This window comes from Telopea speciosissima, chromosome 5 (genome assembly GCF_018873765.1).
Source record: "Telopea speciosissima isolate NSW1024214 ecotype Mountain lineage chromosome 5, Tspe_v1, whole genome shotgun sequence".
Classification (NCBI taxonomy): Eukaryota; Viridiplantae; Streptophyta; class Magnoliopsida; order Proteales; family Proteaceae; genus Telopea; species Telopea speciosissima.
Genome location: NC_057920.1, coordinates 31,910,395 through 31,933,827, shown reverse-complemented (window position 1 = coordinate 31,933,827; position 23,433 = coordinate 31,910,395). Strand labels below are relative to the sequence as shown.

The following is a 23,433-nucleotide window of genomic DNA, read 5'->3' as shown; positions in this document are numbered from 1 at the left end:
AATGAAATGACATGATGCAACATGATAGCTTCAAATAAGTCAAGGGTAGAGTAATACCTGTCAACACTCCAAGTGTTGCCTCTGCTTCGCCATCAGTCATAACATAGGCCTGGGGTGGGATTTTACTCCCCTGGGTTGGCACTGGGGCCTTATCGGCCGATTTGGAATGAGACATCTGCGAAGCTGAGGGCTGACCTGCAGGCCACGGTACCCAAGTCTTGGGTTGAGGACAAGTCCTGGAGATATGCCCATGCATGTTATAATTGTAACACCGCACCGCACCTCCTGTAGGTAAGGATGAAGCTGCAGACTGAGTAGGTTGTGCAGGCTGAGTCGAATCCGTATGCTTGAAAAAGGTGGGGGTATAGCTTGAATACTGTGCCCAAGGAAACTTGCTTGGTTCACGGCTAAATGATGTTGTGGCCGCCCTCTTACCCTGACCGGACTAAGCAAAGTATGAACCCTTTGGCCTATCTTCAATAGTCTTGGCTACCTAGACCATCTTCGCCTAGGTCTGGGGCCCATGGGATGACAAAATTGAGTGAATCCCCAGCCTCAAGCCCTTCTCAAATCTCTTCCCTTTCTCAATATCCGTCCTTAGGTGGGGAGGTGGAAAGTGAAATAATTCCTAGAATTTTTGTTGATATTTGAGAACAAATTTGGCCCCTTGCGAAACATCCATGAATTCCATCACCTTCCTCTCTCGAATGCTCTTCAGAAAGTAATTTTCAAAGAATGCCTCTTTGAACTGCTCCCACGTGAGGTTAGGATGGGCAACACATAGGTTAGGCTCTGTAGATCTCCACCAGTCATCCACTTCACCTTTCAACATATAGGCGGCACAAGAATCTTGCAATCTTTGGTGCAATCAATCATAGTGAAGGCCTTCTCCATTTCCTGGATCCACACCATTAAATTCTATAGGCCTCATCTTTTGGAACCTCTCTGTGAGCTTTGTAATTTTTGCTTGCACTTGAGCCAGCTAAGCCGCCACCTTAGGTGTCGGAGGTGGAGGGGTTGGACTATAGGCTGCTACCTTAACCCTCTCGTCGGCCTCATATCGACTAGTCAAGTAATCCGTAAACTCCCTTTATTGCTACTGGAAGGTGCGGTTCATTTCATTCAAGTAGTCCATTTGTTGGGTCCGGTATTCTCTCAACATATCTCCGGCCATTTAGCTCACATCATGAGCTGTAGCATACCTAGGGGCATCCGAAAATGGGTCGCTGGAAGTACCAGCCATGTCCCGATCATAGCCCTGACCAGGTGTAGGTTCCTTAGAACCACATCCACGTCGTCCGCGCGCCATGACTAACCTCCTAGAAGGAAGGAAAGGAAACCACAAAACATTAGCCTTGCAATTAAACATATTACACAAAAATAATAATATCACCACAATTGCAAAGATCATACAACCATATACGTGAAGTCATGTTTGAAGGGTCTATAGCATGTACTGAGCGTGCATGCCCAACGGGGTGGTCAAATACATCAAAATAGGCCCAGATTGTACCTAGCGGATCATGCATCATCCACCAGTTCTGGAGGCTCTTGCAGATAGTAGCTGGCCTAATTTTTCCAGATGGACGATGGTAGGCGGATCATGTGAACAGTAATGGCGGACGATGGATCGTCCTCCACGATGGAAACAGGTTTTTAAAACAGAGCCACGACTCTTTGGCTCTTATTGTCTATTCTCCATCAGCCAGGGCAGAGTAAGGGCGACCAAGAGAGGTCCTTTCCCCCTCTAAGCTTCACCCCTAAGGTTCCTAACATCGTGCCTTCGTCATCCAAACCCTCTTTTCCCATCTCCCTTCTTCCCCATCGATCCATGCTTAGGGTTTAGGGTTTTCTTTGGAGTCTCTTATTCCCTTTTTACTTGATTGATCATATCCTTGTATGATCAAACCTCAAATGCATCCATGTTCGGTACAAATGGTCGCAATGGTTGTTGATTCCATGTTTCAACATGGTTTCTATAGCCCTATTTTGGGGTTTTTGATGGATTTTACCTAACAATGGATTTATAGCATAAGTTAGGGAAAAATCTAAGATACGTTGATTATTTGAAATTAAAACATCGAACACACACCACTACACGCGTTCGTTTGCATAAGTCCATGGATTTACCTCTTATTGTGCTCTGGGATCGAAGTTTGTTGTTCATATGGTTGGATGTGTCCAAGTAGGGGTTTCTCTCATAACGAACGTGGATGTAGAATTATTTCATAATGGCTTTGGGTTCTCCTACTTAGTTCTAATATTGACACTTGATCTCGGGTTTTAAAAAAAAAACTTTGCATCTTCACTTGATCTATCTTGGTTACTTATCCTCTTATTTGTCATGCATTTTGCACACCATGTGTTTGTGTTTTGGCATCAATGGATATCATTTTATTGTTTATCCTAGCCGAGGTATTCTTGGCCATGTTTTCTCTCCCCGTTCAGGTATTCCATGGCATTCGATGAGCACTTGTTCCGCGATCCAGCCTATACAGAGTTGTGGGGTAACCTACAACATGCTTCCGTCCTACCAGAGAGACGGGTCGTGACTGGGGACTTCTGCTCCTTCTGCATGGCTGTGGCGGAGAGGTTTGCCCACCTAGGGTGGTCGAACATACTTGAGCCAGAGAACGACTACTACCCTCTGCTTGTCCGATACTTTTATGCCAACCTAGAGTTAGAGGATATTGGCGCTACGGGGCACCGACTCACCACCTGAGTCATCGGGGTGGATATTGCCATTACTATAGCCAAGTTGGGTGAGCTGTTGGGTGTATCTATGGCTGGTTCTAAAAAATACGGACCTCTGGGGAGTGATTACACATCCTTCCTTTCTGATGATGAGTACACTGCCATGGTCAAGGTCTTACGTCCGGAGAGAATCACCACTCATCTCCTTATCAAGGATTACTTCCCCTCCCTTCCTCGCGCGTCTGGCGCAACTTGTCTCCTCCCATCTGGTGGTCACAAGGATCAGGTAAGAATTTATTCATTTATATTAATATAATCACTTTGTTTTGTATATATATAGTCATACTTCGGCCTGGTCCTGGTTCAAACTTATTAAAGTTTCCCCTAACTCTCGTTTTCTATTTCTTGTAGGTATCCAATATGCAAAGCTACTGCGCTTAGTGCCTGTACAAGGGGATACTATTGTGTCTCCCTAATGTGATTATCCGGACTATAGGACATCGTGGTGAGTACCCACTTAATGGTAACTTGCCCTACGCCAAGCTAATCACTCACATCCTTCACTGGTTTAATGTTCCCTTGAGTAATGATTGGCTGGGCAAGAGTGTCACCCCTTTCAGCAGAACCACCCTATCGAAGATGAAGATGACGATGTGGGATGGGAGCTTGGAGTTATCTCTAGAGAGGCCAGTAGGGGGTGGTGATGGTGATGACAGTTCTGATAGTACTGACGGAGGTGGTGATGGTGGTGTATTGGCTCCTCCAGTTGTTAGTGAGGCCAAGGTTACTCGATCTTTGGCACGCGCTTCAGCACGGGGTTGTGGACAGAGAGGTGGTACCACTGTAGGCCGAGGTGCCACTACTACAAGTAGAGATGCTGAGACTTCTAGTTCCCTGGTCCCTGAGGGGCCACCTCCACCAGGGAAAGAGAGAGACGCGGTAAATGAACCAGGCTGGGGGTACCTGATGCTGAGGTTTGCATCTATGGAGCAGGCGTTGCAGTAGAGGCTTTCTGCCATACAGAAGAAGTCTGAGGCCTAGTACAATGACATAGTGGCCCTAGTGAATGCGGGGTTTGATGACACCGATCAGAGGTTGGCTGACATCGAGTCCCGCTTGATGATAGACAGAGCTGCCACTAAGAAGGCAGGGCCGGCCTTAGCATAGGACAAGGGAAAGGGGAAAGCAGCAGATAAGTCTTAGGATCTATTTATTGCTTATGTTATTATGCTTTTTCAGCTTAGTTTCTACTGTTCTAGGCAGTAGAGAAAGTGAATGGGGACATTGTACTTTTCTCTTTTCTTTCTTTTTATTTTGACTTTTCCTTGAGTTATGTCGGCCTTGGACGGCCTATCTACATGTAGTTAAGCTCTTCCTAGTGGAATTTCTATTTTCAAGCATCAATAGGTCTCTACCTTAGTCTTCTTAATTGTACTTGTTAAGATTTTTATCATTTGTATCCTAGCACAGAGTGGATCAAGATAAAGCATGTCTGGTTGTGTACGTGACAGGGCAAAAAGCAGCTCTGATACCATACTGTCACACCCCCATCCCTCGACTCAGGGAAATGTGACGGGAATACCCCTGTATTCCACACCAAACAACAGGATCGACATACATTGATGTGTCATGTACACTACCTGGCTTCTCATTCAATGAATAAGAAGGAACCAGAGTTAAGGCGGAAGAATATAAACATAATGATCACAATTGATTAGGAGTTCTATGTGATACCTTGTAAGTAAATTAAACAATTTAACTCAAATACCTCAACTCATTGGTATAACACTAATACTAATCACCATATAAGAGTAAGAAAAGAAAGTCAAGTAATATGTCATTATTACATCCATCCTCAAATTCACAAGTACGAAGTATCAAATCCAAAGTTCAAGCCCCAGGCTCAAACTAATACCCCTCATGGGTGCACTCATCACAAAGATAATCCGATGCTGGCTTCGGCTCTGGGTGAGCGCCCCAAGCCTCAAAGTTCTCGCCCAAGGGTAATATCGAATCTCCCTCAACTATGTCTGCTGCCCCTATATCCACATCTAAAAACAAGATTCCCGAGGGATGAGCTTACAAAGCCCAGCGAGCGATCAAACCATCCACAATATACAACAATAGATACACTATAAATGCATGCTTAGGTATGCACATCACATATGATGCATAAATGTTTTTACCCAATTTCCCACCTAGCAACAAGATTCTAAGTCAGGTCAAGTACTACAATAACATAGGCAGCATTGTCGGCAAACGATACCATAAACGAAAGACAAGTAACGGTTCTATAAACGGATGACAAATAACGGTGCCATAGAAACGGATGGTATTCTGACCATGTCAACCCCATGTTACCAAGAAAACCTGCGAGACTGGACCCACTCACCGAGTTGTCTGCGAACCCCCAATACAAACCCCGTCCTGGTGTCACAGAAATACAATGATGTCTTCGCGATGGGCTACCCTGAAATACGGTCGGGACCCATGGGTTTGCCCGACACCTACACCCCTGTCGGAAGGGTTGTAGTACTGGGTATATCACCCCTAGCCAGCAAATAACTATTGAATGCAATATTTATATTTACAATCCCACACTGTGCGAGTGTAGCCTAGAGACCGAGTCCATAGTGCCTAATTCGGAGGTCACCACCCTCTCGTCTCTCCAGCTTACGCCTAAACCCAAATAACAATACGGCAGGTGTGATACCGAAATAACGGTCGATCGGTCACCACGCGAATCAAATCAATAAACCAATTAATATGAAGAATTATATATATATATATATAAAACATCCTACAAAGTGCATTTTTCCTTCTCAATATTACCAACATGCAAAGCTGATCATGACTCCTTTCATATAGAGTCCGATTCCATTAACTTAAATATATTAAATATAAAACAAACATGTGTATCATACCCACATGCCTAATAAAAAATATGTCGTAAAATAGTTCAAGTGTTCGATCCACTCAGAGAAGTCCACGCGTAGGTGATAAGGGCTTTCGTGCGATGTACGTCCTTCCCACACGTGCACGTCAGCGTAACATGTCATAAAATGAGTGCGCACCAAGTGAGAGGTGGCTCAACTAAAGTCCCAAGGATGGAACCACCAAAATAGAGCAATTTGGCCTTAGCGGACGATGCCCTGTATAACCTGGCGGATCATGCATCGTCCGCCAGACTCCGAGAGAGCTATATTCAGCTCGGATGGCATCCAAACTGAGGCTAATGGTCAAGGGTTCTTTGGGGACAGTATGGGGGTGTCAAAGGTCCCTAATGGAGTCATTAGGTCAGTGGATATGACTCCAATTAGTATCCAATGGGCTGGAACTTGATCCAAGCACCCAACATCCATGGAAATGGTGTTCCAATTGGGGTTTCCAAGCTATCTAAGCTAAGAACCGAGGGATTGGTCCCTTCTTGGACATTGATTGATGAAATCAAGCCCAAATCAGAGGGCTAGGTCCTTAAAAATGGAAAGCGCCTTGGTTGGAGCATGGGTTGGACATCTATACATGATATCTACATAGATTAGCATAAGAACTAAGTCGAAGTAATGGCTTACAATGAGTTCCAGCCAAGAGCAGCAAGAGAATAAGTTCCTAAGCTGAGGTTGGGCTCCAAGACACCATTTCCACGAGCTCCTAATCCATATGTGAGTAAAGGGCTGGTTGGGGAAGAGGTGTGAGCTCAAGGTTAGCTCAAATGGAGGTGTAGTCCTTCCTCTCTCTGTCCTTCTTCTCCCTTCTTCCTCTTCCTCCCTCCTTGGCTTGCTCTCCATGTTTTCAGCTCTCTCAAGGGTTGTGAGATGAGTGAAATTAGGAGGGATAGGGTTTGGTTGGGTTATATGAGTGGTTTAGGTCATGTTTGGCTTGGGGATGGGTTTAAGGTCCAAAAATGGGTTTACACTAAGATGTAGCCCAAATGGGTCATAGGCTCATGGCTTGTAGCTTAATTGCGTCCCTTGGGTCCCAAATAGCCTAAGTTAAACATTGGCTAAGCCCTGGGTCTAGCAAGGTCGAACCAAGTGGTTCGTAGCCACACAGAGACAATTCTGACCTCTGGCAGATTATGGGCTGGCGGCTTATGCATGATCCGCCAGTTTTCTAGTGCACGATCCGCCAATCCCAGATGGCAGTTCAGGGATCCCAAAGTGTTAAGACCTCAATGAGTGGGCCCCAACCAATGGGGGTATTAATGGGCATCAATGGAGGAGGTTGGTACACCATTTCCCCCAGGGGTATAATTAGAATTAAAATAGTGTGAATTGTACTTACTTTCAATCCTCCAAAGGGGGTAGCCCCAGGGGAAGGTTGACATGTGCGGAGTTGTTGATGAACCTTCGTTGATCCCAATCCAGAAACTCTCCTCATCAGGCTCACCATCCAACATATTGAAGATCTTATAGGTTGGTTTCATGGTGATGTTCCAGAGGTCCCCAACATAATAGAGCTCTGCCCCTGCACGCAAGCTTAAGTTAGTAAAGGTTTGGTTATGGGAGTAACAACATGCCACCTACTCGTTACGTGCAAAAATGACATATGACTCAAAGAATCTCGGGCTCAACTTTCCTTTCTCCCCAAATCTCATCACCTGTTTGGTGGGTAATACTTGAAGAAGATGCATGGTCTCCAAGTACAGACTCTAGGTTCTTCCATCTAACATTAGCGTAGCTCTTCTACCACCTTGATACGGTCCCTTATCAAATCTATCTTCTCATAAGTAGCCTAGATCATCTTAGATCCCAATATATGCCGCTCGCTGGCCTCCTTCCAATTTATTTATTTAGGAGGATGGGCTATTGGTTGACTCATCTACGGCACACCCGAGAAAGGTCTTCAAGTATCCAAGGTATGATACTCAAGTACTCATATCAACTCCAACTGACCCATAATTTTCAACAGTACACTTCACATGCATCTCATGCCATCACTTAACGTGCATGGTTAGGTGAAGTTACTTACCATCACTCACCCGAAAGTGGCTTCGGGTATTTCTTATGGTCTTCTTCGCACCATGGCATGTTCATGAGGAGTTGTCATACTTCCAATTGACCTCTTGACTATAACATCTCACGAATCACTAGTGTCAATAGTCAGCGGGGCAATACCTACTATAAAAGTTCATACTAGCCCCAGATTTTGGGTGTGGGTGATACATTCCCCACACCTTATAAGAAACTTCGCCCCCAAAATTAGGCGTTTGTAAAGCCTCAAATAGGTGGAATTCTTACACCAAAATCAGCTTGGCTTCTCAGTTTGGGCTGAACTACCTCAAGTCTAAATTTCATTTAACTTATATGGCTCAACAATAATATCCTCCATATCAGGTTTTTCCACTACTGGACTAAACATTAGAATGAATTGGAATATTGATGGAATCCCTGTTGTTCACTCCCAAATTCGAAGGGACATTCGGTGACCCATTACTCCACTCATACCTATTGTTGAAAAAAGTTTTGTTAAATCCTTTAGTTTCAGTTACATCTTATTCCTGACTGTTCTAGGCTATAACCACACCCGATATAAGATTCTCATCAACTTTAATCTCAAGATCTGATATTCCTCTCGATTTACTTGGTATAATTCATACTTCCTCACATCTGACCTATATTGTCCTTTCTAACTAACCAATGTTATGGGTGCATAGCCATACCGAGACTCAACTACATGCCAAATAGCCTTTAACAAACCCCCAGAGTTCAGGTACAAAACTGAGACTTTCTACACAACACAGTCCATGGACTAGGTCCATTTACCAAGTCAATTCTAATATTTCTAGTAGGGTTACCAACAAGCTTCAAGAATAGGTATCCCATGAGGCATGTAAGGCCGTAGGCTCACCCAAGGGTACACGGGGCTACTCTCAGTACTCTTGGCACAGTTTCTATGAGTCTCTAGAATGGCACTCCCGAGAGGTACATGAGGCCAGAGGCTCACCCAAGGATACTCAAGACTACTCCACAGAATCACCAGATGGCTCTTAAGGAAAACCTAAGACAACTACTAAGGTCAAACGATATAGGGGAAAAAAATTCTCACACTAAAACAAAACTACATGGCAAGGTCTTCAGAGAATCCCCCCTCCGACAATGAGATATCACAGAAAGGCAATTCATACTAACGGCAGTGGACGACTAAATTGAATAATAACCCAAGGTTTGGCAATGCATGCATGGTGATAGGTGAATGCATAAGTTAGCCGATATACAAGGATTAAATTGATGCCACATAAGTTATGTAGGGAAACAAAGCATGCATAAGCATTAACAAAGTGGTTCAAGTACCTGTCACCATGCCCGAAGATGATCCTCCATCCTCAGTGGTCGTGGGGAATACACCCCTGCGAGGTTCGTTGTCCGACTGTGGTTGCATGGGGACGATCGCTTGCAGATATGGTACGTACCTGGGCCCACACCTATGATACGTGCAATCTATGGACTTATGCCCCCTTTTGTTGTAGTTATAACATCAAATTCCCCGATTTGAGGTGTTGGTCACAGACGGTGTGGCAAATGCTAAAGGATTCACCGGCACGGCTTGTGCCCAGTGTGCAAATTGAAACTGAGCATTCACATCAACCATGAACTACAGCAGTTGTTGCTTATTGAGGTGATTACATTGTCCAGGAATAGCTATTGTTGTTCTTTGAAGTTTTGCATCATGCTCTCCACGATAGCAGTAACATCCTATGTTGTAAGTGTGGGTGGCGTGATAAGAACGGTGGAATCAAATGTCCTGATTGCTTCCCGACTTGGGGAGGTTGGGTTCGTAGTGGTCTGCTTGTGAGTGCAAACCATGCTTGATTCCTCAGAAAGGAGCCAAGTCAAACTCATTATTAAACTGCATCATGCATTTTTATCATTAAAGCGTTAAAAAGTCTGCATGAGTGGGGTAGGATCATGTTTAGGTGAGTCATAATAATTTAATACACGCACACATACCAAAAACTCAAAAGGTACCACCATAAATCAGCAATTTCACTTTAAATTTTTGACTTCACATATGACCAAAACTTGAATTTCCTTCGATTCCCTTGTTTCGCTTCATTTTTTTCCTTGAATGCTTAATATCCTTGCAAAACACTTCACACACGACACAAAGGTGGTTGCTTCATGTATGGTTTCTTAACCCATGCCTTGCTTAATCACAAAGTTGTTGTATCACTTCCAAGTGCCATTATCCAACGAAGAGAAAGGACCACGTGATATCCTCAACGATAATACTACATTAAAGGAAATGAAACTGATGGGACAAGAGAGTAGTCTAGAGCTGTTATCTAACAGAGCATAATGGTAGTATTGTCTCCCAAATATAAAGCATATAAACATAAGTATAGATTAAATCCAGCCTTTAATTACATTGTTCCCAAATAACATACTCAAATAAACATAAAGTAAAGTACATGTCCACTGGGTCCATGGCCCGCACTACTGTGCCCTGTAGGCACATGCATCATAAACTCATTTCGCTCCATGATCCTTCTAGCCTGAAACTCCCCAGGCCTCAAACACCTCACCACCTTGGGATTCCTGATCAACCTTAATTGGTTCAGCTACACCTGCATCCATATCTAAAAGAGCGATCCCCCGAGGGATGAGCTTCCAACTAAGCTCAGTGAGCAATTAAATCACACAAGCATGCATAGACAATCATGAATGCATAATCCACCAGGATGAAAAGAATGAATAATGAGTTCGTTTTATTATTATCCACCTAACAAATAGAATGCCCAAGTCTTTGGGGTAAAGTGCTACTGCAACATCCCTTAGGTGGAATCCCCGACCTCTAGAGTCCACACAGGTAACTATCTGGCGATGGCACCTGAGTTGTGGTAAGAAACCTGCAAGATCAGCCCCCCTCACCACGTTGTCCACAAGTCTCCAAGATAACCCTAGTTCTCACCTAAATACCAGTGGTCTGTTGAGAATGGCACCCTAGTCTGTCGGAAGTCACCATCGATTACCCAACACCTTTTCCCCTATTGGTAAAGGGTGTAGCACATGGGAATATGATCCTAACCAATATGCATCTAAATGAATGAAGGTGCATGCATACGTATAGGTCAGAAGTTGAGTCCATAGTGCCAAAATACCAGTCGACCTAACTATCCTCTAGCCCCTTCTAGCTTACGCGTACACATACAAGTAGATTGGGTGTGATACCGAAAACACGGTCAGCTAGTCATATCCCAATCCAAATCATCATTACCAACACACATCACAATTCACCATTCTCGCATACCATTCACATTTCTCTCTTATGGCAATCATAAGTCCGGCATCACTCATGGCACTTGGGTCCTATCAATAACATTTACCATGCATTTGCATATTCATCTTATTCACCAATTCACATGTAACCAATATCACCATAATCTATATCACATGATTCCCAATATTTTTCATAATCAATAGCATATCCTAATTCTCTAGCATTCAACATGATACATGTACTTCACAATCGCAATGTAACTTCGTCCCCATAACATTTAGAAATAAACAACACATGTCCCCACATATCCATAATCATATATTAGCTAACATGCATATGAATGAATGGAATCCTACGCAAACCACACAAAAACATTCCATAAATTAAATCCAAGTATCTAATCTACTCACAATCGTCGAAGCATAAGCAATCACGGGTTTTTGTATAGTATACGCCCTCCATCGTAGGTATACGTTACCATAACCTACAAGTGTGCAACAAGTGAGAGAGTGGCTAGGTTGAAGGTCGGGAGTTAAAACTCCAAAATAATACCAAAATAGCCTTGGCGGATGATGCATCATCCACCTGCTGTATCATCCGCCCGGGCCAAAAATGCTGCAAATTAGCTTGAGCTCGAGCCCAACTTTGGCTAGTGGCCATGGGGCTAGCAGGGGTCTATGGGGAAGTGTCATTAGCCTCCAAGGAAGCTACCAAATATGAGGGTTTGATCCAAATAGGATCCATAAGGTATGGAATTGGTTTCCAATACCGAAATCCCCAAAAACAGAGCTCTACAATGGGGTTTCATGGCATCTGCACCAAAGGGCTGGGAATGGAGTATTCCAGAGTACCAATTGATGCTCTAAGGATCCAATTAGATAATTAAAACAATTAGAATGAAAAACACTACGGTTTGGTAGGAGATTGGATGGATTCCAACATCCATAATCCCCAATTTGGAGGTTCTTCAAAGGGCTTCATGGTAACTAAGCCATGGGGCTGAGGATAGATGATCTAAGGTCCACAAGTGAAGCTTCTAACATCTAATAAGAAGTCTAGTATAGTAGGACAAGAAGCCCTAAGGTTTGGCTAAGGATTGGATAAGATTCCAATCAAACCCAAAGGAAAATATCCTATAACTAACATAGTTTAACTTACTTACAATGGGGTTAGTTTAGGACAGCAAGGGTGCAAGCTTCTAGGCTGAGATTGAGCTGCAAATCCTCCTTCCCATGAACTCTAAGGTCAAAGGTTAGCTTCTAAGTTGTCTGAAGTGAAGATTGAAGCTCTTGGATGGCTCCAATGGGAGTTGGGGCTTCTCCAACACTTCCTCCTTCTTCCTTCTTTCTCCCTCTAGCTTAGCTCTCCATTTTCTCTCTCCTCTCTAGGGTTAGGAAATGGAAATGAGGAGAGGTTGGGTTCTTTCCTTGTTTAGCTAATGATCCTAGGCCTTGTTTGGTTGGGGTTGGTTTTAAGGTCCAAAATGGGTTTAAGCCATGTTATTGGCCAAATAGGTATGAGGTTTATGGTCTTAGGGTTTAGTTAGGTCACATGGGTCACAAATGGTCTAAAATAACCAAGGACTAAGCCCTAGGCTAAGGTAAGATGGAACCAAACCAAAATAACATTCATCGGGAAAGTTTTACACTCGGCGGATGATGCACCTCGCGGATCATGTATCATCCGTAGGGCTTTACCCTTGCCCACACTTTTGGCCATAACTCGGTCAATACATAATGAAATGACGCGATTCAAAATGTGTTGTAATCTAGACTTAAAGGGATACATTCTTCATGAAGAAACTTTGACCAAATCATAAGGTAAGGCCATAGAAATTGGGTTCGAATCTGGCTGTTATGCAATGATAACACACTAGAATCGAATTGACTCTGGTGATCTTGCCTACATCAAGGATATTTAGGTACGGGTTGAGAGGGGTTTTAATGGGGGTTATCAACAATTATTAGCATCTTCAAAACATACTAAATTAGGCAAACACAACCGCTCGGATTTGGGCACGGGTGTAACATGCAATGTGTAAAATATCTTTGCCACTAATACTATGATTTCTGCATATCAAAGGAAAGAAAAGGAAAAAATATAAACTAAAAGAGAGAGAGAGAGAACAGGAAAAATAAAGTATAATTGGAGTCAGTTTACTAATTTTGACTTTTAGGCCTTATACCTTAACATTAGTCTTTAAACCATTCTTAGTTTCTCAATAAATAAGTAACATACTTTCAAACTTTTATTCACACTAAAAAAAAAAAAAAAAAAACCTTCCAAACTTTTCTGTGTAATCAAGCAAATGTGGCTTGCTACCAAAAAACACAAACATTTTGTATTGGTGGCACGGGAAAAATATATATATATATTCATAGAAGTCTCATATATTAGAGCTTTCTAACAAGGTTTTAGGGTTAAGTGGGACAGTCCAACACTCCCACTATTCTTCATGGGTTAGGCACCATTAATACCACCTGAGAGTATATATGGCGTCTAAGCAAAGTAAAACTATAAATGTAGTCCTCTAGTTATGAGATCCTACACGTCAGTCACTAATTATGTTCTTCAAACAACAAACCTATCATTGCATATCAAAACTAACCTTCAAATTATCAATAATAAAAGCTGATCTTAGTAGCAATTAACTTAGTGCTATAGATAGAACTATTTCTATCTTATCAATCTTCTAGTGACATCCAGAGATGAATTCCATAATGTATATATAATTTCATCACCAGAAAAAAATGCATTCAGTGGTAGAAACTGGAAGTAAGTACGTAATTCTAACATTATTTAAATGGCACCTTCATAAATTTATCAATAAAGAAGGACCTTTATTTCCTTTCTTAAAGCACCGGTTAATGGTGACAAATGACCAATGTGGTTAGAGACAGTTCCGTCTTTTAGCTAAAAAGCAAAAGCTAGCTCTTCTCCATTTTGGTCATTCACTATCAAACCAATTCCATGTTCATTCATTGCTCTCTCTCTCTATATATATGCATCAGTGTGGGGTGCTTACATACGACTGAAGCCCTTCAAAGAGAGAGAGAGAGAGAGACGAAGAAGAAGAAGTGAAGGAGAAAGAAGATCTTCAACTAGAGAGAGAGAAGAGGAGGAGGAGGAAAAAGATCTTCAATTAGAGAGAGAGATGGAGTGGAGGAAGAGCTATCTGGACTTGGTGTTGGTACCATTAGGTTTTTTCCTTACGGTTGCATATCATTGTTGGTTATGGCATAAGGTCCGGACGGAACCTCTCACAACGATCATCGGAACTAATTCAGCTGGTCGACGTAAATGGGTCTCTTCCATGATGAAGGTATGAATGATCATAGCATATTATAGACTTTGCCGGTTGTATGCCATGGTATGAGAACTTCATTAGTCTCTGCTCTAAATTTATTTTTAGGGAGAAAGTTCTTTATCCGAGAGTGTGGCCTATGCCAGCTGCACTCTCATGAGTCTATCTCTCTCCTTCCCATTTGAAAAGACAACTCTGTCCCCTTTTTTGAGGAGGAGAGAGATAGACACATGGGAGTGCTGGTGTAGGCCACACTCTCGGAAAGAAAACTACTTCTCTTATTTTTATTGATGCATAGAGATGATGTCCTAGTTATTGTATTTTATGATATTTTCCCCTGTTTTGTTCTGTCTAGTGCTTCGAGCTTTCCTCTCCTGTTGATGGTAATGCCAAAGTTGGTAGGGGTTTGCTTGCTTTTTGTTGGTGTTTTTTGCTAGCTAAGTCCAGCTTGTATTTTTCATTCTTTTCATGTTCCTTTAATTCAAATGATTCTTTAGCACAAAAAAAAAAAAAAATTGTTTACTCTACCTTTGACTAAGTTTACCGATCGTAAACTTCGCTGCTATCATGCCAACTAACGTACCTACTTTTCTGAAATCTGTTTGTATTACCAATGAACTAACATTTGTTACTGACTTATTCTTTTCTCTCCAAACTTTGTTCACTGATGAATCGTTATCGTCTACGGTTCCCTGATCGGTGCGGTTCCCTACTGCCTCTCACAAGAGGGGGTGGGACCCACCCGGGGCACCTGACCGAATACTCTGCTCGGGTGGGATCCACCTCCTCTTGTGAGAGGGACTAAGGAACCGCACCGGACAGGGAACCGCATACGATAAAAATTCGTTCACTGATATCGTGATCTTTTGCTTCTGCACTTTCTCACTATGTTTCTCTTGTGCCTTGGGAATTGTTTGGCTATGAAAAATCCCAATGGTTTCGTCAATTTGAAGTATCCAACACAATATGGCATCCATTTTCAAGGTTTTAGGTTATATATCTGGATCTTTATCCCCTCCAATTCCCTGCCCTGTACAGTTCCCTAGTGCTCCCCACAAGGGGGTGCAATGAACATTACACCCCTGACCGAACACTCTACCCAGAAGGGGTCCACCCCACTCGTATTAGAGGCACTAGAGGAACTGTACCGGTCAGTGAACCGCGCAGGAGATATTTTTCCTGCAGTTAGGTTATTGAGAGCGGCATATAACCAACAAGATTAATGTGAAGAATCCATTTTTAAGGTTTCTAGGTTAAATCACCACATGGTAGGTAGGCCTTGGCACATGCTAGCTGGGCTACTAGTTGACCCATTAATCCTAACTAAGTTTAATTAGCTAATTATAGATATGCAAATTAAGATTGATTTCTAAGCATTAATTCTCATCGATATCTAATTAATTTTTTTCTTTTTCTCAGGACAATGATAAGAAGAACATATTGGCTGTACAAACTCTACGAAATGTGATAATGGGATCAACCCTGATGGCAACCACATCAGTTCTCTTGTGCTCTGGTCTAGCTGCTGTCATAAGTAGTACTTACAGTATAAAGAAACCACTCAACGATAGCGTATATGGTGCACATGGGGAGTTCATGGTGGCTCTAAAATATGTCTCTCTCTTAGTGATATTCTTGTTTGCATTTTTATGCCATTCTCTATCCATTAGGTTTCTTAATCAGGTGAACTTCCTCATTAACACTCCAGTAGAGGATACTACAGGGATAGTTAACCCAGATTATGTTTTTGAGCTATTAGAGAAAGGTTTCACTCTAAACACAGTGGGGAACAGACTCTTCTATTCAGCACTACCTCTCTTACTTTGGATCTTGGGCCCAGTACTTGTGTTCTTGTGCTCAGTGAGTATGATTCCAATATTATATAATCTAGATTTTGTTAATGGAAATGAAAGAGATTGGGTCAAGGAAAAGATGGAGAACATGGGTGATGATAGGGACTTTTTATCAGTATAAGGAAACCATTTCAAGAGATGGGTGTCATACAATGTCATATAAAAGTTGATGCTTATGTGTATTCCATATGTTATTATTGGATGGGTCATGGATGTGTCCTGTTGGTCAAAGACAGCTAGTTCAACTATTTGTGTAATTTTATAAACTTTCCAAGAAATAGAATCAATAATGTAAAGCATAAAGGCTGTTAGAAAGTTAACTTCCAGTATATAGACATGCAGTAGTTTTTATTGTTTTTTTTGTGCTAAGGGGTAGCAAATTGAATTAAAATAGGAAGAAAGTTCACTCTGGGGTAGTGTACTGCCCACACAATGACACATATGGCAGTGAAATGACCACCGCGCTCCCATGATGGCAACATGTGTGCTCGTGCAAGGGCCACACTCCCCCATAGAGAACATTGCCCAGGCATCACTGGACGGCACTCATACACCCCAAAATTGTTTATGGCCTCCACCTTCCGCATTGCCATCATAGTCCAGTATATAGACATGCAGCTATGGCTGAAGAAAATTAGCTTAATGAATTTGCCATTTTGCTTTTGTACCGATAAACAAATCACCACTCGTTAGGGTGTTACATGAACGGAGATGGGATGCAGTAGAAGGATCTCGTACAGATTTGGTTACAAACTTTATGAAGTCGAACGATCTTCTACAATCTTGAGATATCTTAAAAGGCTTTTCCATGGAGAACTCCACACTGCGAATCCTTGGAAACAGATGAAATCCCATAAAGTACACAATAGTAACTTGGTGAAAAAGACTAAGAGTGAGAGAGGGAGACTAGAATCTCAGCAATGACATTCGAATTAGGGGTGACCTGATTAGGTAATATATATAATCAGTCTCCACCTCCTCATAGTGTCTCACTCTAAATAGGAATCATAGAGAAGGTAGAAACCTATTGGGGAAAACCACCTCCTTAAGTGGCCAACCCAACTGGTCCAACCGACTGCCCCTATGGGTAGGTGCCAAACCCGAACGGGGTCTAGCCCAGGTTCGGTTAACAATACCCTTATATAATGTATTATTTTTGGTAATCCCTTTTTATTTTCATATCAATCTTTCAGCCCTTTCATGCTTTTATTTGTAATAGCTACTTTAACTACTCTATATCTTGCTCTCTCATTGATAGCAATGTCTTCATCAGCCTTTTTTTCTTTCTTTATTTTTTTTTGTCTTTAAGAGGAAAAGAGTATCATGCATGATTCAAGGACATGGAAAGACAAAGGCAACACCATCTACAAAGGACAAACTCAACACAATGTATGAAAAGGACAATGAAACAGAGAGTTTTGACGCCTACAGTTCGGAGAAATCCTGATAAGTTAAGACTAGAACATGGGACTTTTGATATCCCTTCACTTCAATTTTTTTTTCTCTCTCCCTGTTCGGTTAGAAAATAGAATCTTTCTTTGTAAAGTGAGGTAAATTTTAGAGCAATTAAAAGAATAGAGTAATAGGAAATTTTTCAACGGCGAGATTTTAGTTCACTTTAAGGTATTTTAACTCCCTTCTCTTCTAATTAACAAAAAGTAGGGCTAACCAAATGGAGAAATCTTTTGACCTACTTGAAAATATCAAGAGGAAGATGAAATTACTCTATTTGTATTGGCCTACTAATGTTTTTAAGGTAGTGATCCATGCAAATTAAAATGGAAATTTTCTACCTTTCAGTCTAAAAGTAGTACTAAAAAAATACTTAAATGGGGAAGCTAAGTAAAACTGCTTTTTCTTCCTTGCCTCTTTTTTTTTTTTTTTTTTTAATTAAATCAATTTTATTATGAAAGAAAGACCAGATAATTACAAAGCCAGCAAGAGGGTCCTACTCACTCACAAGGACAGCCCCTGAGAGAGTGTTAGACCAAGGGATTGTATTGGAATTCATTGCCTTTCCTCCAATATGGAGAGGCTAGGTATATATAGATGAGATTACATGTGTGTTGCGTCAAGAAATCGTCGGTAGATCCTCGGGTGCCGCGACCTGCAAAAGGACGTCAGGGAGAAGGAAGAATAGGTGTGGTTCTGGCCTAGGATTCTCCGATGCCTAAGTTAGATCTCTCTCAGCAACAGATGAATTACTGAAATTCAAGATGGTTACTGGGGTAGAATACCTGAGTATTTATAGTTGAGTATGGCGATGCGCGCGGCGAGTCCCAGTTGATGATAAGCATTCTTCGTGGAAGAATCTATCTCATAGTAGAGTTGTACTTGGAATAGCTCCTTGTGAGATGTAGAGTCCTAGTAGGGAAGAGGTTCCCTAAATGTCTTCCTCCCGTGTTGAGTTTGATTAGGTTTGTATCTCTTTGGGAATAGTTCTCCCTTTGGTATACCTCCCGATCTTTTAGTGATAGGATAATGTAGATCTTCATGATGACATCATGGTTGAACTCCGTGGCTTGCATGGTAGACTTGGCCTTTGGGGTAGCCTCTTGGGTCCTATTCCTCTTGGGCTACCGAACTAGTTCTATCGCAGTCGGGCTTGAGCTAGCCTCCTCTTTGGGTCAAGACACGTGGCTTCTTGGGATTGGCCCTTATATTTTTGGTTGTTAGTCCATTGGAGTGTGTGGAATGTTGTTGTCATTGTTGGCAACATATTTGATCATAGTGGTGTTGTGGCAGTAGCTATTGGTGGTTTGGAAGAGCTGAAATAGTCAAACAGTCACCTACACAGCTATAAGGGTATTTTGGTCATTTGGTAGGGTTATAAGGATACCCGCACTTAAAGAACACCATTTAACAGCATATTAAGTCCTCATATAGTGTTTAGCAAAGGGGCGAAGCAGCAAGTGAAGGTGTCATACTATTAAAGTTGTGATTTCATAGGTTCATGCAATAACAGTGACTTTAAGGTCATTTTTGGAAGGCTTAATGGTAATTTTGGGTAAAGTAGTCTTCATAAGAAATGAATTTCACTGAGTCATGGTTCTAACGCAACTAGTCTCATATCATTTGAGTATTGAACGAGAAAGTTACAGATATTTTCGTGTTGATGTGCGAAAACGGAACAAATTTGGAATAGGCAAAAGTTTATATGCTTAGCCAAAATCTTTGGCTTATATTTAAGTGTTATACTATAGATAGATGTTCTCTATTGTTTTGTTAAAACTCCAGAATCTCCCCAAGCGTCGGATCGGTATCTTGCATCAGATTTCGTTCATTAAAAGAAAAAAAAAGGAGGAAATAGAGGAAATAACTAATGTGTAGTGAAGTGTGATGTTGGCATGACATCACCCCCATTTCTTATGAAGGAAGAGTGTGAAAATCTCTGACGCATTTTTCCTTTTGTGCACGGTTTGTCACGAAGAATCTCTTTATTTACGGATTTGTCGCTGGTTACCAATTTTTGGAGCATTCAACTTTGGAAGGCCGTATCTTGGTCATCTGATGTCCAAATGGGATGAAGTTTTTTTTGAAATTGGGTATTGTTTTTATAGGAATCCATTGGAAGGAGTTGTAGCATCGTTTGAGTACAGAAAGTTGACGATATTACTATTTTATACTCGATGACTTTGTATTAAAGATGGTTTGAACAGTGGAGCGTACATAGACACGATTTCTATGCGTCAGAGGCTTCATGATTGTTGGATTACTCTACAAGAGGTAATCCCCAATTGTAAATCCCCATTGTGAGTTTCTAGGTTGCATGTTTAGTTGAAAAAAAACCTAATTTGATTGTAAGCCAATATTGGCCATTGTATTGGGGGATTTGGTTATGTTATTTGCAATTAATTATTCTAACTCTGTCAAGTGGGGGCTTGTACAGAGATTGGGGTAGTTACCCTCGTTTGTGTTGTTGCACAAACCAAAGTAGGGATTGTAGTTCCTGGGCTGTTGTTGTAGTCAAAATTTGAGTAGCGTATTGAGCAATATACGAAACCCTGGGTAGGGTATTGCTCCATGGACGTAGGCAGTTTGGCCGAACCACGTAAATTTGGTGCCTTGTCTACTTTACTTTCATTGTATATATTGGAGTGTGTTTGATCTGCAGAGTGGGGTGTACTATCTGGTAGACCTGGCCACACAGTGGTTGCGAGGTGGACATGCATGTGTGTTGTGGGATTGGTAATTACGGGATTGCCCCGGCCAATCAGGTTTGCTTGAAGTCTTCTCCATTGACATCAACATAGGGTTGGAATTTATGGGTTATTTTTTAAGAACACTGATTCACCCCCCTATCAGTGTCAACCTGGTATCAACAAGTGGTGTCAAAGCTAGGTTCCCAAGGAAGAAAACTTAATAGTTATGGGTTGGACATTGAGATTTCATAGTGATGGCAAACACCAGTGAAGGAAAAAGCATGGACGGAAAGATTCTGATTTTTTATGGCTCCAATTATTGCTTTTGGAAAATTCGGATGGAGGCGTACTTGAAATCACAGGGATATCATGTGTGGAAGACTATGCAGACAGGTTACATCATTTCTATAGAGGACATTACAGATGCTATAGAGTTGAAAAAGTATGAACAGGAGAATAAGGCCAAAAGTGCACTGTTGAGTTCCTTGACAGACCAGGAATTAGTAAGAGTGTCTGGATGTGAGACAGCTAAACAAGTTTGGGACAAATTGAAAGGCATCCATGAGGGGGATGAAAAGATTAAAGAGGCCATGCTCCAGCATTTCAGATATCAATTTGAAAGCTTGAAAATGTCAGAAGAAGAGACAGTTGAATTTTATATAAACAGAGTAAATGAAATTATTAACTCTATCAGAGGGTTAGGTGAGCGAGTCACTGATGCAGTGGTGGTGAAGAAAATTTTAAGGTCTTTACCAGATCTCTACAATCCCAAAGTGTTTGCAATAGAATAATCAAAAGATCTAAATTCCATGAGTTTAGATGAATTGCAAGGCACACTGACAGCATATGAGATGAGGATGGTGAAGGTAAAACCTACCAAAAAGGAAGCTGCATTCAAAGCCATGAAGAAACTCAAAATTAAGCAAGAAAGTAACTCAAGCTTATCTTGCAAGGAAGTTCAAGAAGGGAAGAGGAAAGGACAAGGGAAAACTTCCCTTAAAATGCTTCAACTGTGGAGGCATTGGTCATTTTGCATCAAAGTGTCCAGAGAAAGGTAAGACCGATGATTCAGATGAAGATATCCATGAAAGTAAAACCAAGAAAGGTAAAGAGAAGGTTGTTCCTAGAAAAGGCAACTACAGGAAAAGAAGCTTAATTTCAAAAAGGAGCAATACCTCTTCAGAAGAAACATCAGAAGGTGAAAATTCAGATAATGAAGAATATGAGACACTTTTCATGGCATTTGGAAGCAAAAGTCAAAATAAAACAGTTGAAAAATCTGATGAAGAGGAAGAGTCTGAGGGTGAATATGACCTTGAAGCTGAATTATACTCTGCATTATAAGAACTTAAAGTGGAGAGAAAGAAGAGCAAAAAGTTTGTAAAACAGTTTGAAGAGCAAGATGAACTGATCAGTCAAGTAAAGCTTGCCATTGTGGAGACACAGAAGATAACTGATGATATTAATAGCAGTCTTTCGTTGAAGATAGAAGACTGCAACAAATTGGAGGAACAAATTGTTATGTTGAGGATAGAGATTGAGAAGCTAAAGAAGAATGATGATCCAACTCCTACAACCCCATCAGTTACTATACTGAAGAGAAAAGATAAGGAAGTGAGCACACAGATAATTGAGATAGATCATCCACCATCTAACAAAGGACAGAGTAATATACTTGATGAGATCCTTAGCTTTCAGAGGTCACCACAGCTAAAGTTTGGTCTTGGTTTTGAAGGAAGTTCATCTGGAAGTGAGAAGACTAAAGGTAAGGGCACTGCTGGGAATCCAGCGAGATTTGTTAGTGAAAAATCGAAGAACTCTAATCTTGAAAAGTTTACTAAGAAGAAAGTTGACAGAGATGGATTCACCACAGTTAGTCATCAGAAGCCCAAGAACTTTGGGAGATATTCAAGACAAGGACAGAGCTACTTTAATGGTTACTGTTATGGGTGTAATGTTTTTGCGCACAGATTTGTAGAATGCAAAAGACAGGTCAAGCCTACAAATTTCATAAGCAGGAACAGGTATGCTCCACTTAGAGAGGAGAGTGTGGAATGCTACAGGTGTTACAGGTTAGGACACATGGCAAGGAATTTCAAAACCATACTTCCCTCACAAAGGCAGTCTAAAAGAAACATGAAGAAGAATCCTCCAAAGAAGGAAGGTCAAAAATAGAAAGTGGATGTTAAAGAGAAAAGAAGGAAACACATCACAGTGGCAGAGAAGGCAATTTGGGTTGAGAAAAAGAAGAAAGGGGACAGTGACAATTCACTTCTTATTCAAACCGCTTTCCAGGCACACAGTAAACCATCACCGTGGATTCTTGATAGTGGATGCTCTACTCATATGACAGGTGATAAAGATAAATTTCTGAATTTGGAACATGTTGGAAAAGGCTTGGTTAGATTTGGAAATAATGATGGCGCTAGAGTTGAAGGAAAAGGAAAAATCAGATTATATAATGAACATATTTCTTCTAATAATGCCTTGTATGTTAGTGAATTGAAACACAACATCTTGAGTGTCAGTCAGTTATGTGATAGTGGCAATGAAGTTCTATTCACCAAAGATGGGTGTGTGATCAAGAAGACAAAGAATGGGAAGATTGAGGCACAAGGATCAAGGACAGCTTGTAATCTCTATGCACTTTTTGAAGGTCTTGAAGAAATGTGCATGATAAGTAAGAAAGGGGTACTTCTCGATGACAACTTTGAAGTACTCAAAGACAAACCTGAAGTTATTACTCCACAAGCACAATAGATGATACATGTGTAGGGAGAGTAGGGGGAGCTTCCATGTAGGGGGAGCGTCGGTACCCTTTGTACTTGTTGTCAAAGGGGGAGAGAAGTGCATCACACAGTCAAGATGACTTTGTGCAGTGAGTTGCCAATAATTCCAAAGAGGGAGATTGTTAGTCCATTGGAGTGTGTGGAATGTTGTTGTCATTGTTGGCAGCGTATTTGGTCATAGTGGTGTTGTGGCAGTAGCTATTGGTGGTTTGGAAGAGTTGAAATGGTCAAACAGTCACCTACACAGCTATAAGGGTATTTTGGTCATTTGGTAGGGTTACAAGGGTACCCGCACTTGAAAAACACCATTTAATAGCATATTAAGTCCTTATAAAGGAGCGAAGCAACAGGTGAAGGTTTCATACTGTTAAAGTTGTGATTTCACAGGTTCATGCAATGACAGTGAATTTAAGATCATTTTTGGAAGGCTT

The 23,433-nt window shown here is 41.4% G+C and overlaps 2 protein-coding genes across 6 annotated transcripts; both read left to right on the top strand.

Annotated features, from left to right (window-relative positions):
* Nucleotides 1-13,959: 13,959 nt before the first annotated feature.
* On the top strand, nucleotides 13,960-16,219 carry LOC122661130. Of its 5 annotated transcripts, none has more exons than XM_043856454.1 (3): nucleotides 13,960-13,977; nucleotides 14,059-14,236; nucleotides 15,638-16,219. In XM_043856454.1, the coding sequence occupies exons 2-3, from the start codon at nucleotides 14,069-14,071 to the stop codon at nucleotides 16,190-16,192; spliced, it is 723 nt and encodes a 240-aa protein (XP_043712389.1). In that variant the 5' UTR covers nucleotides 13,960-13,977; nucleotides 14,059-14,068; the 3' UTR covers nucleotides 16,193-16,219. The 5 variants fall into 5 exon arrangements, with proteins under 5 accessions (XP_043712389.1, XP_043712386.1, XP_043712387.1 ...); XM_043856451.1 differs by having other exon boundaries at nucleotides 13,960-13,991; nucleotides 14,033-14,236; XM_043856452.1 differs by having other exon boundaries at nucleotides 13,963-13,981.
* Nucleotides 16,220-21,022: 4,803 nt separating this feature from the next.
* On the top strand, nucleotides 21,023-22,973 carry LOC122662940. The gene is made up of 5 exons (XM_043858643.1): nucleotides 21,023-21,143; nucleotides 21,262-21,516; nucleotides 21,559-22,085; nucleotides 22,184-22,237; nucleotides 22,509-22,973. Exons 1-5 carry the CDS (start codon nucleotides 21,023-21,025, stop codon nucleotides 22,971-22,973), a joined length of 1,422 nt encoding a protein of 473 aa, XP_043714578.1.
* Nucleotides 22,974-23,433: the final 460 nt, after the last annotated feature.

Bases quoted from the DNA above. Each gene is read 5' to 3' on its own strand.
- LOC122661130 (XM_043856454.1), top strand. From the start codon at position 14,069: ATGGAGTGGAGGAAGAGCTATCTGGACTTGGTGTTGGTACCATTAGGT. The intron at 14,237-15,637 runs GTATGAATGATC...TCTTTTTCTCAG, and splicing joins GGGTCTCTTCCATGATGAAG to GACAATGATAAGAAGAACAT.
- LOC122662940 (XM_043858643.1), top strand. From the start codon at position 21,023: ATGAGTTTAGATGAATTGCAAGGCACACTGACAGCATATGAGATGAGG. The intron at 21,144-21,261 runs GTAACTCAAGCT...CAAAGTGTCCAG, and splicing joins ACTCAAAATTAAGCAAGAAA to AGAAAGGTAAGACCGATGAT. The intron at 22,086-22,183 runs GTTAGTCATCAG...TTTTGCGCACAG, and splicing joins ACAGAGATGGATTCACCACA to ATTTGTAGAATGCAAAAGAC.